This window comes from Eulemur rufifrons, chromosome 21 (assembly GCF_041146395.1).
Source record: "Eulemur rufifrons isolate Redbay chromosome 21, OSU_ERuf_1, whole genome shotgun sequence".
Classification (NCBI taxonomy): Eukaryota; Metazoa; Chordata; class Mammalia; order Primates; family Lemuridae; genus Eulemur; species Eulemur rufifrons.
Window position 1 is genome coordinate 20447852 of NC_091003.1, and position 16249 is coordinate 20464100.

At 44.8% G+C, this 16249-nt stretch overlaps 1 protein-coding gene across 1 annotated transcript in view; it reads right to left on the bottom strand.

The window, feature by feature from the left end:
• Positions 1-16249, bottom strand: part of MYO18B (myosin XVIIIB) — a 231417-nt gene that overhangs the window by 98112 nt on the left and 117056 nt on the right. Inside the window, exons 28-32 of the mRNA XM_069497098.1 lie at positions 15674-15828; positions 9134-9257; positions 8190-8390; positions 4252-4362; positions 1585-1689 (exon numbers count right to left, since the gene is read on the bottom strand). Of these exons, the coding sequence (XP_069353199.1) occupies positions 1585-1689; positions 4252-4362; positions 8190-8390; positions 9134-9257; positions 15674-15828 (696 nt within the window). The remainder of the gene's footprint in view (positions 1-1584; positions 1690-4251; positions 4363-8189; positions 8391-9133; positions 9258-15673; positions 15829-16249) is intronic.

Genomic DNA, 16249 nt, shown 5'->3' on the forward strand with positions numbered 1-16249 from the left:
TCATAACAAAAACATTTTAAAATCATCAAATGCAATAATTGATTAAAAAGGCTCCAGCGTGATGACTAACACAAAATTGGCATTTTATTCATCTAAATTTACCTTCCCTTTACATGTAAAATTTATTCTGGCAGTATTTATCAAAGCCTCTCTCTTTATTGCATTACCTACTTTGTGTTCTCAAGTGAACTGTGCTGAACAGAATGCAACCTTGTCCCGGGGATTGCTGACTATCATTCTAGAATCTGGTACTGGGCTGTGCTCTCTTGCACTGATGCTAAAGGAAGCCGATCGCAATGGCTCTGAATTCAATGGTCCCAATTGCTTGGTGAAACTAGAAAACCCAGAGAAGAAGGAAGATTATATAGCTTTCCCGTCGCTTCCCTGGCTTCTAACGCTCCCTCCCATTGCTATGGTGGCCCTGCCCCAGATTTCACTCAATTCATCCATTGGTTTTCAAATACATAACGAGCACCTATTTTGTCCATGGCCTGGCTGTCCTAGGTGACCATGTGAAGTAGACCCACGTTCTTTTGTAAATGAAGCAGATGAACTTGGGAAAGGATATTGATACAAAGACCATTACTGACCAGCGGACACTGAGCCCACATTAAGCAAACACAATAAAATACACTCCTGTGATATTTTAAAAGAAACTGTGGAAGCCACAGGCTTTTCTCTCCAATGTAGAGATTTCACGTAGCAGCGGCACCGGCAGGGAAGGGAATATTCGGGGGATGAAAGAATGATTCCTTGCAACTCTGGAATCAGAAGCTGGCTCTGAGCTCTGCTGGCTACTTTAGTACAGCAGTGGTTCTCTGTAGGGAGGGAGGCTGATTTTGTCCCCAAAGGACGTTTGGCAATGTCTACAGACATTTCTCGTTGTCACAACTGGGGTGTGTGCTTCTGGCATCTAGTGGGTAGAGGCCAGGATGCTGTTCCAGATCCTGCAATGCACAGGACAGCCCCACCACAGAGAATGGTCCAGTTCCAAATGTCCACAGTGCAGCATTTGAGAGCCCTGGTGCACGGTGACGGCAGCAGCTCCACAAGGCTCTGCTCCCCAGCGGCTCAGAGCGGTTAACTAGCTCACTCAAAGCCGTGTGCACAGAAGTAGCCCAACTGGGACTTAGAGATGCATTTGTCTGACTCCGAGCCTGGCTGCTTCCAGCAAAAGTCAGATTCTCACTGGGGCGGCCATGAGCACAATGGCCATTCACACCCACCCCGTTAAAGCAAGGACTGTCTACACTCTTACCCCAACAGCTGCTGAAGGCCAGACAACCTCACCTATCACTCCTGGCTGAGCCCTCTATTTATTCCCATGGGTTCTTCCAAAAGCCCTGCTGTTTCCAGTCTCCTGTAGGTCTTCTTGGAAGAGCCAGTGAGCATGGCAGGAAGAGAGTTGGTGGAGAAGGGGGGACTTGGCGGCAGGTGGGATAGGCCAGCTGAAATGCCTGTTCCTTGGCCTTTCCTGAAGACCAGAGGATGGTTCCCCTCCTCTCCCCATGAGTCCGTCTCTCTAACAGGGCCTGGAGGTGGGCAGCGTGCCCTCCCAGATGTCTGCCGATGTCTCCCACTCACCTGTTCACAGAGCGTTCCAATCAAGCCTTCCAAATCCTGCTTCTCATGAAGGACCATCTGCTTCTCTTCATACTCTTGCTGTAGCTGCATTTCCAGCTGACGAAGCTACAGGACACAGGGAAGAGTCATACATAGGGTGAAAGAGCCCAATCTGGTCAAATCCCACAAGTCAGGGACCCTCGGGAGGAAGGAGGGGTGTGGAGCTCATGGCTTTCTTCCACAAAGGCTGCCTTAGTGACTGGGAGTGTCTCTGTTGGAGAACTCAGGAGCCTAAAAGCCTGGGGGCTGGACAATGATGGGGAGCCCCTTGCCATTGACTGTGAGGCCCCTTCTCCAGCTCCCCAACAGAACAGACATCTTCCTCTTATAGTCACAGCCACTGCTTGAATATTTGAAAGTCTTGGCACTCTGATTTTTCAAGGCTCTGAACAACATTATAACCAACGTATTAAAATGCATCCACCTCCCTTATTAAATATATACCATGGTGCAGTAAAAAAACAAAAAGTTGCATTTGAAATTATTTGGTGTTAAAAACTACATGTGTATCTCCAAAAGTCATATGTTGAAACCCTAATTCCCAACGCAATAGTATTTGGAGGTGAGGCCATAAGGAGGTGATTAGGTTCAGATGAGGCCATGAGGGTGGTGCTCCCATGATGGGATTAGTGCCCTTATACGAAGAGACACCAGAGAATTTGCTTCCCCTGTTTCATCCTCTACCATGTGAGGATTCAAGAAGCAGGCTGCCGTCTACAGGCCAGGAAGAGAGCCCTCACCAGACACAGAATCTGCCAGCGCCTTGACTTCAGATTTCCTAGCCTCCAGAATGGTGAGAAAGAAATGTTTGTTGTTGAAGCCACAGAGTGCGCAGTATTCTGCTGTGGCGGCCTGAACGAACTAAGACATTTGACTCTGAGCGACTCCTTTAATTCACAATTGGCTCTGATTTCTCCACGATTGCCCAGCAAACACAGGCATTCCCCACTCAAGTGCATACCCCTCTGTAGCTGTGCTTTGCAGACACCCACCCCCAGCCTCTTTCATGTATATTACCTCATCCCCTCCGTCCTTCATCGCGACCTCATGCCCTCGGAGATCCTATTTCACAGGTGAGCAAACTAAATCCCGGGGGCGCCGAAGTGCATACGCTTACATCAGTTGTTGTTTAGAGGAGTCAGTGTCCTGGCCCCTGGCCCCAGCTCTCTCTGCCATGCAAGAGAGCCCCAGCCTCCCCACCCAGGTCACTAACAATTGATTTCCTGCCACAGTGACAGATAGACTGAACGGAACAGTCGCTAGAATGTGAAGTCAATGTCAGTGTCTGCCATAGGAGAAAAACACCTTTCTCTGACTTCACTCTCTCCCTTTATAAATCTGCTCACGGAAAAGCCTCAGTAGGGTCTGGGTCACATCTCCAACTCCTCAGAGCCCTGGTCCAGGGCACACACACCATACTTTGAGGCATTCTTGCAATAGACCAGAAATTTGTGCAACCTTCATCTGAAGGACCATGGGCAGGGATGGCGGACGTTCATCTCCTGACCCATGGGGGCGGGGGGGACAAATACTGATTGATGGTCAATTCTATAGAAAGCAAGTTCATTTCAAAACTTTCTTTTAAGAGTGAGAACCACAAGGCACTCTGCTCATACCTGTTTTTAGAATGAAGACTGGAAAAGCTAAAACTCATTTTGAAAAATATGTAAAATAATAAAAACTATGTAACAAGCAAAGCAAAATTTTCCGGAGTGTGTTCTGTAGAATATTCCCATGGTGGTGTATGCATGTATGATAGAACGAGGAGGAGGGGGGAGGGAAGATCATGCTAGAATAAGTGTGGAAACCTGTTAAATGAGGCTTAACCCAACGCTTGCTAGCAATGCCACTTTAAGGATTCATCTTACATTCCCATCAGTCAATACATCTATTAAGCTGTTTATCTCAGCATTGGTTATAATAGCAGAAAACCAGCAACAAATTGAATGTCCAATGAGAGGGGATTTGTTGACTAAATTAGAGAACATGCTTAGGGTGTAATACTGTTAAGCCATGAAACATATAAGTTAGATACATATTTACAGACATGAAAAGAGTCCATGGCAAACTGCTGAGTAGAAATAGCAGGCTTCAAACCAGCATGACCTCATTTGGTGAGAGTGATGTCTCTGCAAATACGATGTGTGTATGCGTAGTGAAAGAGCGATGTAAAAGAACATTGAAAATAGTAATAATGATGGTTCCTAGGTGGTAAGATTTCACGGGTTTATTGCTTTTTTTATACACTGTTTGGAATGTCTGCAAAGATCTTGGATAAAATGAAAGAAATGATTTCAGTTGCAACGGAAATAGCCAGAAGGCATTGGTCCCATTATTGAAACTTAGAAGCCCTTACCCAAGGCATCAGTCACACATGGCATTATGGGCTCTTAGTAGAAATCTTGGCGTGATTATGCTGGAAAGTTCCAGAGGCTTCTGGGAGTTCCAAGATAGGTACTTCTGCTCCTGCACCTTTGGAGGTACCTCAAGAGCTAAGGTCTCAGGTGCTTAGAGAAAGAGCCTGTCCCCAGACCCCAGGCCCTGGCCTCCCCCTCACTCTAAGGAAGAGGACATTCAGATTGGGCCTGCCCGGCCCCAAGGGCACAGCTGTGCTCACGGCTCACGTACCCGCTTCTGGCAGGACTGACGGACATCCTCCAGTTCTTCCTCCTGGTCCTCACGGTCCTTCTGATGCATCTGCTTCATCCGCTCGATCTCCAGCTCGAACCGCTGGCGTAGCTGGGAGGGGGCAGCAAGGACAGTGCGTGAGGGTGACCCACTCCACCTCTCCGCGTCATCTTTGGCATTCCAATTGCATTTTTCATTTTTGCAATGCATCAATGAGAGTCAAGTTCTCTCTCTAGGCACACCAGAAGGTCAGAAATGGCAGATAAATAGCCCAATGCCACCTCTATCCCTTCTTGGGGTTAGAATAAGCCTCACTAATCAATTGCACTCTCCCACTAAGTTTAGCCTCAGAATTCTTCTCAACACTCCTAAGATGAAACAAATTTCTCATCCCTGGAGCAGGCATCGGCAATGGCTGTGTGTGTGTGTGTGTGTGTGTCTGGGTGGATGGGTAGAGCAATTGCAGAACAAAAGTTTATGATGATATGAACACCTGGAAAGGGAGGTAACTCGCCAAGATATTACTTTGGGCAATTCATGTCAACTCTGGGTCGTTTCCCTCTTTCTCTGTAGAAAACAACCATCTTAGAATCCTACTATGAGTGTTAAATGAGATGATTCATATGAAACACCTAGCACAGTGCCTGACACATATATATTACTTTCTTTTTACCCATTAGTTTGCAAACAGAGAGAAAAAACTATCCCCTCCCTTCCTGGCAGACAGATGTAATTATTAATAAGAGCGCCACAAAGGAGCTGAGTTTTTTTTAAACTAGAGTTTCCAAACACGAGTGCACAGCATGTAATGAGCTATGCATACCATTTAAACTGTGTGAAGTTGTAGAAAAGGTCCTAAAATTGAAGGCAAAACTCATGGGTTCCAGTTCTAGTTCAAGACTTCACTTTCCTGATCTGCATAATGCACAGATTGGCTCAAGCCCTGGCTTCTCTTTTGTGGCAACTGGAATTACTAATGCATTTTTAAAATATCCAAATTCTAGGGCTTCACCCTAGATCTACTGGATCAGAATCTCCAGGTTGCAGAGCCTAAGACTATATATGCTTTAAAGCTTTCATTTATCTATACTCTTTAATGCTATTGGTCCACGGAGAAGTATTTGGAACCCAGTAATATATGCGGGTTACATTGTAGAAACAGTAACTTTACGACCATTTACTGTACTGCCCCGGCACCGCTCACCAAGCTTCCAAAACTTCACAACTTCTGTTTAACATGGAAATTAACTTGAGAAAAAAACAACTGTGGTCTTTTAAAATGTTCATAATATTCCCTGCTACATCGGACAGTAGTTAAGAGCAAAAAGGATAGTGAACACGAGAGCCCTTGTTACAGTTCCTGGCAGAAAGCAAGCTCACTTTAAATGTCAGCTCCCTTCCTTTCCTTCTTTAAAATGACAGAGCTTATAAGAAGATAATCCAAACCAAGGAGCCTGAGCAAGTAAATACAATATTTCTTTTCCATTTTTTGCTGGCTTCTTGGACATTCTTGACATCTGCAATACCATTTATGTCAAACTTATATGAGTTAACATAAAATTCCCTGGAAAAAAAGTGCTATATTATCATCAATGACTATCTACTGAATGTCTAGGAGGGCACAATGCAGCATGAAGTTAGGGTGAGGCTGAAGTTGGAAAAAAGTGTTGAGTCAACCCTCCTGGATAAGCTGAAGGTGGAAACTTGGGAAGCTGCATTAGCTTTTGGGTCCCTGAGGTCACGGTAGTGCATTTCTGCTTCTGAGTGTGAGTGGTCCCCTGGTGGTATCTTAAAGAGTTAAGGCAATTTTTAAAAGTGCTTGCTTTAGTCTTGGCTCCGTGAGGACCCTGCTCATCTAAAGAACACTGGTTTGCTGCATGACGTTGCACTATTCTCCAAGTCCTTTAAAGACCTGCACAGGTAGGTCTCCACCTTCTTCCAGAACCTTCACAGATTCATAGCTGGGGCTGGCAGGAAGCCAGGGGATTGACAAGGCTCTTTATTTCATTGTGCAGAGGAGGAGACTGAAGTCTAGAGAAAACAAGAGTTTTTCTAAGGTCATAGAGATAATGAGCTGCCTCAAAGACCCCATAGTACAGCTCCTTAAATGTCATATGGCTGTCCTGCCTCCGGGCCTTTCCACAGGCTGTTCCCTCTGCCCGAAACTCTCTCATGCAGCCAACTCTGACTCATCTTCTAGCTTTCAGCTTCAGCAAGTGTCACTTCCTCCAGGAAGTCTTCCCTGACCTCTCCCCCAACCCTGCTCCCATGACCAGATCTGCAAGTTAAAAGTTCCTGTAACACTCAGAATGACTATAAACTTTGGTAGGGCAGAGGTGGTATCTGTCTTGTTTATTATTACATGCTCAGTGTCACAGGAGGAGGTATTGACACAGAGGAAGTACTTAATAAATACAGTTGATGGAGTAAGTAAAGGAGGTGTTCTGTGTTTTTCATTTTTGCTTTTGTTTTTCAGAGAAAGGGTCTCACTCTCTCTCCCAGGCTGGAGTGCAGTGGCTTGACCATAACTCACTGCAGCCTTGAACTCCTGGATTCAAGGAATCTTCTCATCTTCTGTCTTCTTTACTGCTCCTCAATGAGCATCCAAGACTCTCCAGACCCTGGTCGTCCATACCCACCATGCCGTGTCCTAACAGTCAGGACGGTCTATCCCGATAGAGTGGGGTAATCAAGACGCAAGGGCTGGCACCCTGGCTCATCCACTCCCTCTTCAACAGAGCTGCTCAGAACTCATCTGCCTTGCACACCCATGACCCCTGGTTGGATTTTCTTGCATAAGGGGGTCCCAGCCTTTAAAAAAACCACTTAAAAATAACTGCCTTTTACGAAATCCCGTATGAGAAATTTCTTTAGTGCTAAGTATCAGAAAAAGCCCTACTTCTCCTTGAAATATTGCTGTATTTTTTTATCTTGGGGATCATAAAAAGCATGTAACTCACATTTCCTTTTTCTCTCTGGCCACCAGGAATTTTAGAGCTAAAACCATTAAGGGTGTAATATCATATGTTTTGCGTATCTGCATATTAATTCACTGTCCCCACACCCCCTCCTTAGCGTCTATTTTAATTTGTGCTTTACTGATTCCGATTGCTTTATTTATAGTTTCTAAATTTTATTACACATATATCCAGTAAGCTGTCTCAAATTCTTTATAGGATGAGGTGGGCCTATAAATAAACAAGCAGACAAATAAAATGTTCACCTGGTGCTTTGTGGAGAGTGCTGGTACGAGAGTATTTGAAATCCCTGTCTTACTACCCTCAGTTATTTTGCCAAAGACTGGCATGCTGACCTTCCTTGAGGTTGTGCACAATGCCAGGCGTGTAGTAGGCATTCAAGGCAGTGTGGGCTCAAATGAAGCAGCTCCAAATCCCATCCCTGCCACTTGCTCCAGGTCTCTGAGCCTCAACTTCCACATCTGTAAGGTGGACATAATACTAACATCTTCTCACAAAAGGTTCTCATGGAAATTTATGAGAAGATGTGTGGGGAGAGCTTAGGGCTGAGTCCAATACACAGACAGTGCTTAAAAAATGTTAGCTATTTGGTCAAGAGTTATTTTCAGCATCAACTATGTACCTGGCCTCATTCTAGGCTCCAGAAATACAGTGAAAAGCAAGATCAGCAACAACAAACAAAACCTGACTCCATGAAGCTTATATCCTGAAGGGGGAGAAAGTGGCTATGGCATGGCAGAGAGGCTATTTGCAAGGTGATCAAGGCAGATGTCTCTGAGGATGGTAGGAGAGGGCTAGATCACGAAGGATCTTAATGTCAGACTTAGGAGATTAAAGGATCTCTGGGGTAATAGGGAGCCATGGAAGGATTAGGAGTAGCCAAGTGAGGTGTCCTTGTTGTTGTTGCTTTTTAATAACATCACTTTGCATTGCAGCCTGCATGGGACAGGGTTTTCCTACCTGTTCCAGCTGCTTGATGGTGTTTTCCTGCTGGTTCTGGGTTTTCTGTTGCTCAAGGGCAGCAGATTCCAGCTTCCAAAGCTTCTCCTTCAAGCCAGCGATGCAATTTTCCCCCAGAGAGGGAGACTTCAGCAGCTCCTGTTTATGGTCCTGCAGCATCTTCACCTCCTGCTTCAGCTGCGAGGTTTCCTCCTCTTTTTGCTACAAAGTGGGCAGAGAATGGAGTCGCACGAGCACGCTCTCTTCCTCCCCTGGGACTATGTCTGGAACCTGCTGGAATACACTTTCCAGTTTCCAGTGCATGCCAGCTCCACCTCGACCTCATGGTCCCTCACGGCACCCGCTGCGGGCACCAGCAAGGGCTGCTCTCAGGCATGGCAGGGGGTGGGTCGGGAGATGGGATGGGGATAGAGCAACACCACTGCCCTCAGAGTTAGATCTCAAGGTGCATAAAGGACGTGCTCAGCCCATCTGTAAAGAAAATGCAGGCACATAGGGAAAGCGTCCCTGTCTGCCTGCTGAGGCTGGGGTTGAGACATCGGTGCCACAGAAGGATGAGGAGCAGCGGAGTGAGGCACCCATGTCGTATTTTAATAAAATCCCTCTGCACTGAAAGCTGTGTGGGACAGGGCATTGCTCCTGGACAAGGCTATAGCTGACTCTCTGCTGAGCATCTCGCACCTCCCAGGTAGACACCTTGGAACCTGCATTGGTAACGTAAACAAGATCATGACATCAAGCTCAGAAGGTCTGATTATCAATTTGCCAGCGACTGTTTGTTTCATTAAGACATACTGGGAACCATGACTCCAGCTGCCTGACAGACCAGGACACCTGTGCGGGGTTCTCTCTCGGTCACCATTTGCAGCAGGTGCGCGGTGGGGTTTCCTGAGATCCAGCAGCCGAGAGCGAAGATGGCTCTGCACCCCAACCCCATCCCTTACCTTCAACTGCTGCTGAAGCTGGCCTAGTTCCCACCGGATGCTGGTGTTCTCTTGGGTCACTTTCTCGCGGAGGCCCTTCTCAAACACGGACTCCCCCAGGGCCTGGGCCAGCTGCAGGTCAAACCTATCCAAAGCAGGACACACGTCAGGGCATCACAGTGGGGGAAACTGAGGAGGGGCAGGGAGGAGCTGGAGAGAGGTGGTTCATTTGCCAGGAACCACAAGACAGAAAGTGAGAGTGAGAAAGAGAGAGAGACTGAGAGAGAGAGAATGAAAAGATGCGGGGTTTGCTCAATGCTTTTATGTAAAGTTGTGGACGTGGTATCAAAATCTGGAATACCAGAGCAATTTTTAGAGTTTATATAAAGTTTCCACCAAAAAAAAACTTGATACTTACTAAAAATATGACAAACATACATAGACAAAAACTAAAATAGAATAAAACTATATACAGATATACAATAAAAGGTATACAGAAAAAGCTAACCTATCTCGTCTGCCAACATATGTCAAGACCCTTTAACTCTACCAAGCCCAGGTTTGGCATCCAATATTCACTGACCAATGAACAAATGAATGAATATATACATATACACACAGATAAGGATATTCTACATTTCATATTTTACATCATATTGTCTGGCTTATACTCTCTGAAGCCAGAATAAAGCATGCTAATTATTGATAAAATGCTGGACATTTATACATTCAGTCTTGTCCCCATTTGTTTCCCAGGAAGCAAGTATGAACACTAGACAGTCCTACTAGTTATCCGGGGAATTAAGAAATGCCTCATTAGGGGCCCTCCTGACCCTCCGTGATGGTGACCACTGGGTGCAAAGCATGTTCTTGACTGTATATTACTCCACTGGGTTGTCTCAGTCTTCCGTCCCCTATCACAGATCAGGAAACCAACAGAGGAGCCTTCACCAAGCCTCAGTAATGTGTGACTTTGAGTCACTTGTCCTTGGCTCAAATGGAAAGTCCCATTGCTCCTAAGAATTTGGTATGGCAGAACTGAGCATGGAGTCTGGGCTTTGGTGGCAAGAAAGTCTCCCTTGTTATAAGGTTATCCAATGTCCCTTAGTACTAGATGGTCACTCAGTCTCAGACTCCTGAGAAAGTCAGTCATAGCTCACACAAGCTTTCTGTTGAAGCTTTCTGATTGGCTACTGGTGACATAATTCAAGAGGTGCTATGCTCTGCCTCTGAATGGAAAGAAACGTTCTGATGATGGTGATGATCCAGCTGTCCCAACATTCCAGGCCCTGGGCTGGGGTCCAGCTGGTCCTTACAACAACACAGCAAGAAACATGTCATTATATCCATTTACAGAGGAGGAAACTGAAATTCAGAGAGGAGGAGCGATTCAGCCCCACATTCCAGAGTGGTGGCAGTGGGCTTGAGCCCAGCTTCCCTAGTGTCTCAGCTACTCCTCCATCTACCTGTTCGTCTCTGAAACAGGTGAGGTAAGATAGTTAGGGCCAGACTGACTGATGCTACAAAGGAGGCATTGGCTTAACAGGCCACCTGATGCCAAAGAATGGCCCCTACAGACCGTGATTCCTAGCGCACATGGATCAACCAAGGCCAGCAGACTTGCACACACCTTTCACCTCAGCAGGAGCAGACCTGGGGTCCAGCTTCTCATAAATGTGGGAATAAGTGGGCATAGCACAGGGCTTACCCAAGAGTTCCATCAGCTCTTGCAACTGAGCTTTGTGACCCACATGGTAACCATAGCAACATGAAGCCAACCCTAAATGGAACCATTCTGGGCCACTCTGAACTTAGAAGCCAAGGTAGGGTCAGGGAATTCGGTCAGCATGGAGGCATGATTCCATCCTGGGCCCAGCGACTAAGGAGGCAGCTGCATCTACAATTGTATTAAACCTGGAGAGATGTAAGCAAGTGTTGCTGACTTCTAGATTTCTCCCTCACCATAGTCATTCTGCCCGCAATTCTGCCATTAGACTGAGACTTCTGCTGTCCCCTTAGGTTCCCTACTAAAATTCAAATCCACTTGGAAAGGTAATGCCTGCTATCTGCAATTAACATTTTAAAAAGTTAGCTTCTCCCAAGACTCAATAAGGAATAAATAGAACTCCTGAACAGACCAATAATGAGCAATGGGATTGAAACAGTAATAAAAAAGCTTACAATAACAACAACAAAAAAAGTCTTGGACCAGATGGATTCACAGCCAAATTTTACCAGACCTAAAAAGAAGAGCTGGTATCCATACTGCAGAAATTATTCCATAACATTGAGAAGGAGGGAATCCTCCCCAACTCATTGTATGAAGCCAGTTTCACCTTGACACAAAAGCCAGGAAAGGACACAACAAAGAAAGAAAACTACAAAACAATATCCTTATGAATATAGATGCCAAATGCAACAGCACATCAAAAAAATAATCCACCATTACCAAGAGGGCTTCATCCCAGGGATGGTTCAACATAGGTAAATCAAGAAATTTTTTTTATGACATAAACAGAAGTAAAAACAAAGACCATATGATCCTTTCAATAGATGCAGAGAAAGCATTTGACAAAATCCAGCACCCTTTCATTATAAAAACCTGCAAAAAACGAGGCATAGAAGGACCGTATCTGAAAATTATAAAAGCCACATGTGACAAACCCATAGCCAACATCATACAGAATGGGGAAAAGTTGAAAGCATTCCCACCAAGAACTGGGACAAGACAAGTGTGCCACTGTCACCATTTCTATTCAACATAGTGCTGGAAGCCCTAGCCAGAGCAATCAGGCAAGAGAAAGAAATAAAGGGCATTTAAATTGGGAAAGAGGAGGTCAAACTATTGCTTTTTGATGATAATATGATCTTACATCTAGAAAACCCCAAAGATTCCACCAAGAGGTTCTTGGAATTGATAAATAAATTCAGCAAAGTCTCAGGTTACAAAATCAATGTACACAAATCAGTAGCATTCCTATACACCAATAACAATCAAGCTGAGAGTCAAATCAAACACTCAATATCATTCACAGTAGCCACAAAGAAAATAAAATACCAAAGAATATTCTTAACCAAGGAGGTGAAAAATCTCTGTAAAGAGAACTGAGGAAAGAAATTGCAGAGGACACAAACAAATGGAAAAACATACCATGCTCAAGAATCAGTAGAATCAACATTATTAAAATGTCCATACTACCCAAAGAGATGTACAGATTCAATGCAAGCCCCATCAAAATACCAACATCATAGATCATGGATCTAGAAAAAATAATTCTATGCTTCGTCTGGAAACAGAAAAGAGTTCGAATAGCCATAGCAATCTTAAGCAAAATGAACAAATCTGGAGGCATCACATTACCAGACTTCAAACTATAAGACTATAGTAACCAAAGTAGCATGGTATTGGCACAAAAATAGAGACATAGACCAATGGAACAGAACAGAGAACCTAGATATAAAACTAACCACATACAGCAAATTGATCTTTGACAAGGCAGACAACAATATACACTGGGGAAAAGAAGCTCGATTCAATAAATGGTGCTAGGAAAATTGTATAGCCACATGCAGAAGAATGAAACAAGATCTGTATCTCCCACCACTCACAATTAATTCAAGATGGATAAAAGACTTAAATGTAAGGCATGAAACCATAAGAATTCTAGAAGAAAATGTTGAAAAATCTCTTCTAGATATCAGCTAGGCAAAGAATTTATGAAGAAAATCCCAATGGCAATCACAGCAACAAAAAAATAAATAAATGGGACTTGATTAAATTAAAAAGCTTCTGCACAGCTAAGGAAATAATCAACAGAGCAAATAGACAATCTACAGAATGGGAAAAAATACTCACAAGCTATACATCCAATAAAGGGCTAATAACCAGAATCTATAAAGAACTCAAGGAAATCAGCAAGAAAAAAAACAAACAACCCCATTAAAAAGTATGCAAAAGACATGAACAGAAGCTTTTGAAAAGAAGATAGACAGATGGCCAATAAACATACGAAAAAAAAAGAAAACTCAATGTCACTAATCATCAGGAAAATGCAAATTAAAACCACAATGAGATATTATCTCACCTTAGTTAGAATGGCTTTTATTAAAAATTCCAAAAACAATAGATGTAAGCATGGATGCAGAGAAAAAGGAACACTTACACACTGTTGGTGGGACTTTAGATTAGTACAGCCTTTATGGAAAACAGTATGGAGATTCCTCAAAGTACTACTAAAAGTAGACCTACTATTTGATCCAGCAATCCCACTACTGGGTATTTACCTCAGGAAAAGAAGTAATTTTATCAAAAAGACATCTGTACTCGAATGTTTATTGCAGCACAATTCACAATTGCAAAGATGTGGAATCAACCCAAGTGCCCATCAATTCATGAGTGGATTAACCAAATGTGGTATATGTATACTATGGGGTACTACTCAGCCATGAAGAAGTATAAATTAAGGCCTTTTGCAACAATTTGGATGGAACTGAAGATCATTATCCTAGGTGAAGTATCTAAAAAATGGAAAAATAAACACCACATGTACTCACTATTAAACTGGAAATAACCAATGGGCACACATATGCACAGAAGCAAGGAAAATCAAGCAGGGGGGAGGGCGGAGGAGGGGATGGGCAAAAACCTACCTAATGGGTACAATGAATACTATAGGGGTGATTGGCACACTGATAACCCTGACTCTAGTATAACAAAAGTGATCCACATAACCAAAAACATTTCTACCCCATAATATTTTGAAATAATAAATAAACTTAAAAACAAAAAAGAAAAAAACCAAATCAATTAGCTTCTGCCAAGAGATGGTAGCAGAGCAGAGGGCGTCACAAGACAGGTAAATTTTGAGAGGATGAAATGCAAGTATGATGAAATGGGTACCTTCCCAGGGGACATCATGCAGAGGTGTGTAAGTCCCTGGAATGAAGGATTCTGCCCAAGAGGGTGAGGGAGAGATCAGAAAGATGGCATTTTCTTGGTTGCACAAATTCCAGAGGCTAGTCCCTTCACATCAGAGAAAACATCTCTCAAAACCGGAGTGGAACCCACAGTTGGGGACTATGAGGGTCACAGCTGGGAGAAACCTGGGGGATGATGGAGTCCACACCTCTCATTTTACAGATGGGGTCTGTCAGAGCTACTTTTTGTTATCAGGTGACCTGTTAAGTCCAAGGGCTCACCTGAGACATCAGTCACTCTCTGGCCCAGAGAGGTGGTGTCATTTGGCAAGGTCACACAACAAGTGACCCAGGTGGAGCTGAACTCTTTTCCTTGCTGCAAAGGTAAGGTTTAGCCAGAGCATCCATGGGGAGGTGGAAAAGGAAACAGAGTAAGGTATCAATAAAAAGAGAATAAACCTCTGTTATGTCGGGTGGAGGAGGGATGCTAACAATCCCCGAAAGATTTTTTTCAGATGAAAAAGACCAGCTCAGGAAAGCTGAAGGGTAAATGAGACAAACAATATTCAATGCAGATCAAGTCCAGTCCAAAATCTATGCCACCTCCGTGGAAATGTAATTCTGCTTGCTACTTCTTGGAAAAGAGGCACCTTCAGCAAAACCACATCTTGACTCACTTAGGAATTTTTTCTGTATTTTACCCTTGGTCTTCTACAAGAGGCTGCTTTCCACATATTTGCCTTCTATGACGTTTCCCTTAGGGCTTGCCAGGCTCAAAACAGGATCCCCACACACCTTTACCCCTACCAAGTGACCTGAAGAACATTAGACATGGCTGAGTTGTCCCGAGATAAAGGCATCACAGGTGCTGAGGTTTTGCATAAGGAAGCCCATGATTGTACGGGCCTGGGTACTGAGCCAGGCTCCACTGTCACCTGGCAGTGACAGCCCCTAATGGGAAACCAAGTATGGGAACCACTGTGCAGATTCAAGATTGGCATCTTGGTGGTGCACAAGGCCCAGTCTCTGCCAGAATTGCTCCCATGATCTGAGAGCCCAAATCCTAAGTAAGAAAGGCAGGGACTCCATCTTCTAGCCTCCTCCTCATTCTCTTGCCCAATTTGTAACAATTGGCATAGATGGGAACCAGCATTCAGTCCATTTGGATGTACCAACCATATCATTTAGTCCTCACCATGAAGGGGTGATCCCACCCCCAGCCCAAGGACAGGGAATCGCAAGCTGAAAAGGGTTGAAAGACCTGCCCAAGGTCATGAGAGAGAGGCACAGCTGGGATTTGAACTGGTGCTGGGCTATCTTTACCCTCCACAAGAAGCGCTTTACTTGACAAGTGGAGATGTCGAGGCCCAGAAGGACCAAGAAAGTTGCCCGAGGTCCCTTGGCCAATTGGTAACATAGCTGAGCCTGAGCAAGAGAAAATAACCATTTCTGCCAAATTCTTGGGGGAAACCAACCGGAATAAGATGTGAAGGGAGGGTGAGGAAAACTGGAGCAGAACGAGGGAGTTAGGTCCCAGGGACGAGGACCCACAGAGTGACAAGGCTTAGGAGGAGAACCGGGAGCCCCCAGAAGACTCCAGCAGCCCACCCCGGCACCTGGGTGATGGGACAGGACACAACTCACTTCTTCTGCTTCTTCTCCAGCTCGTGGTTGCGGCTTTGCTGGTTTTCCAGCAGGACACGAGTGTCCTCCAGGTCACAGGTCAGATGGTGGCTCTTCCTCTTCAGTTGGTGAGCCGTCTTCTTGGCCCCCTCGTAAGCACTCTGCAGCTCCGCGAGCTGTGGGAGTAACAGAATGAATTACCAGGCTCTGCTGGCGCTGAATAGGCTTTTAACTTGGGTTTTCAAGGAGCTGCCATTTCCAAGGTGCGTCACGGGAAGAGAGCAGACCCTGGAGCCGGAGAGACCCTGTCTTGACAACTTTCCACCTGTGTTACCTCCAGGAAGCTATTTATCAGAGCCTCGGTTTGCTCAGAGGTAAAATGAGTATAACGCCATCAATCTCTTAGGGTTGTTCTTACTTTTCCTCAACAAAGCTCCTGCCAACAAAGCTCCAGATCCTTTACCTGCCTGGCCTTAGCTCAATGGCCCCTGGAGCACTGGATGACTTGTTCCCCTCTCAGTTTGTGTAACAGAGGGAGATAAGTGAGGACTCCCCACAAAGCAGCCAAAATGGCACACCTAGAAAAATCTGACCAGG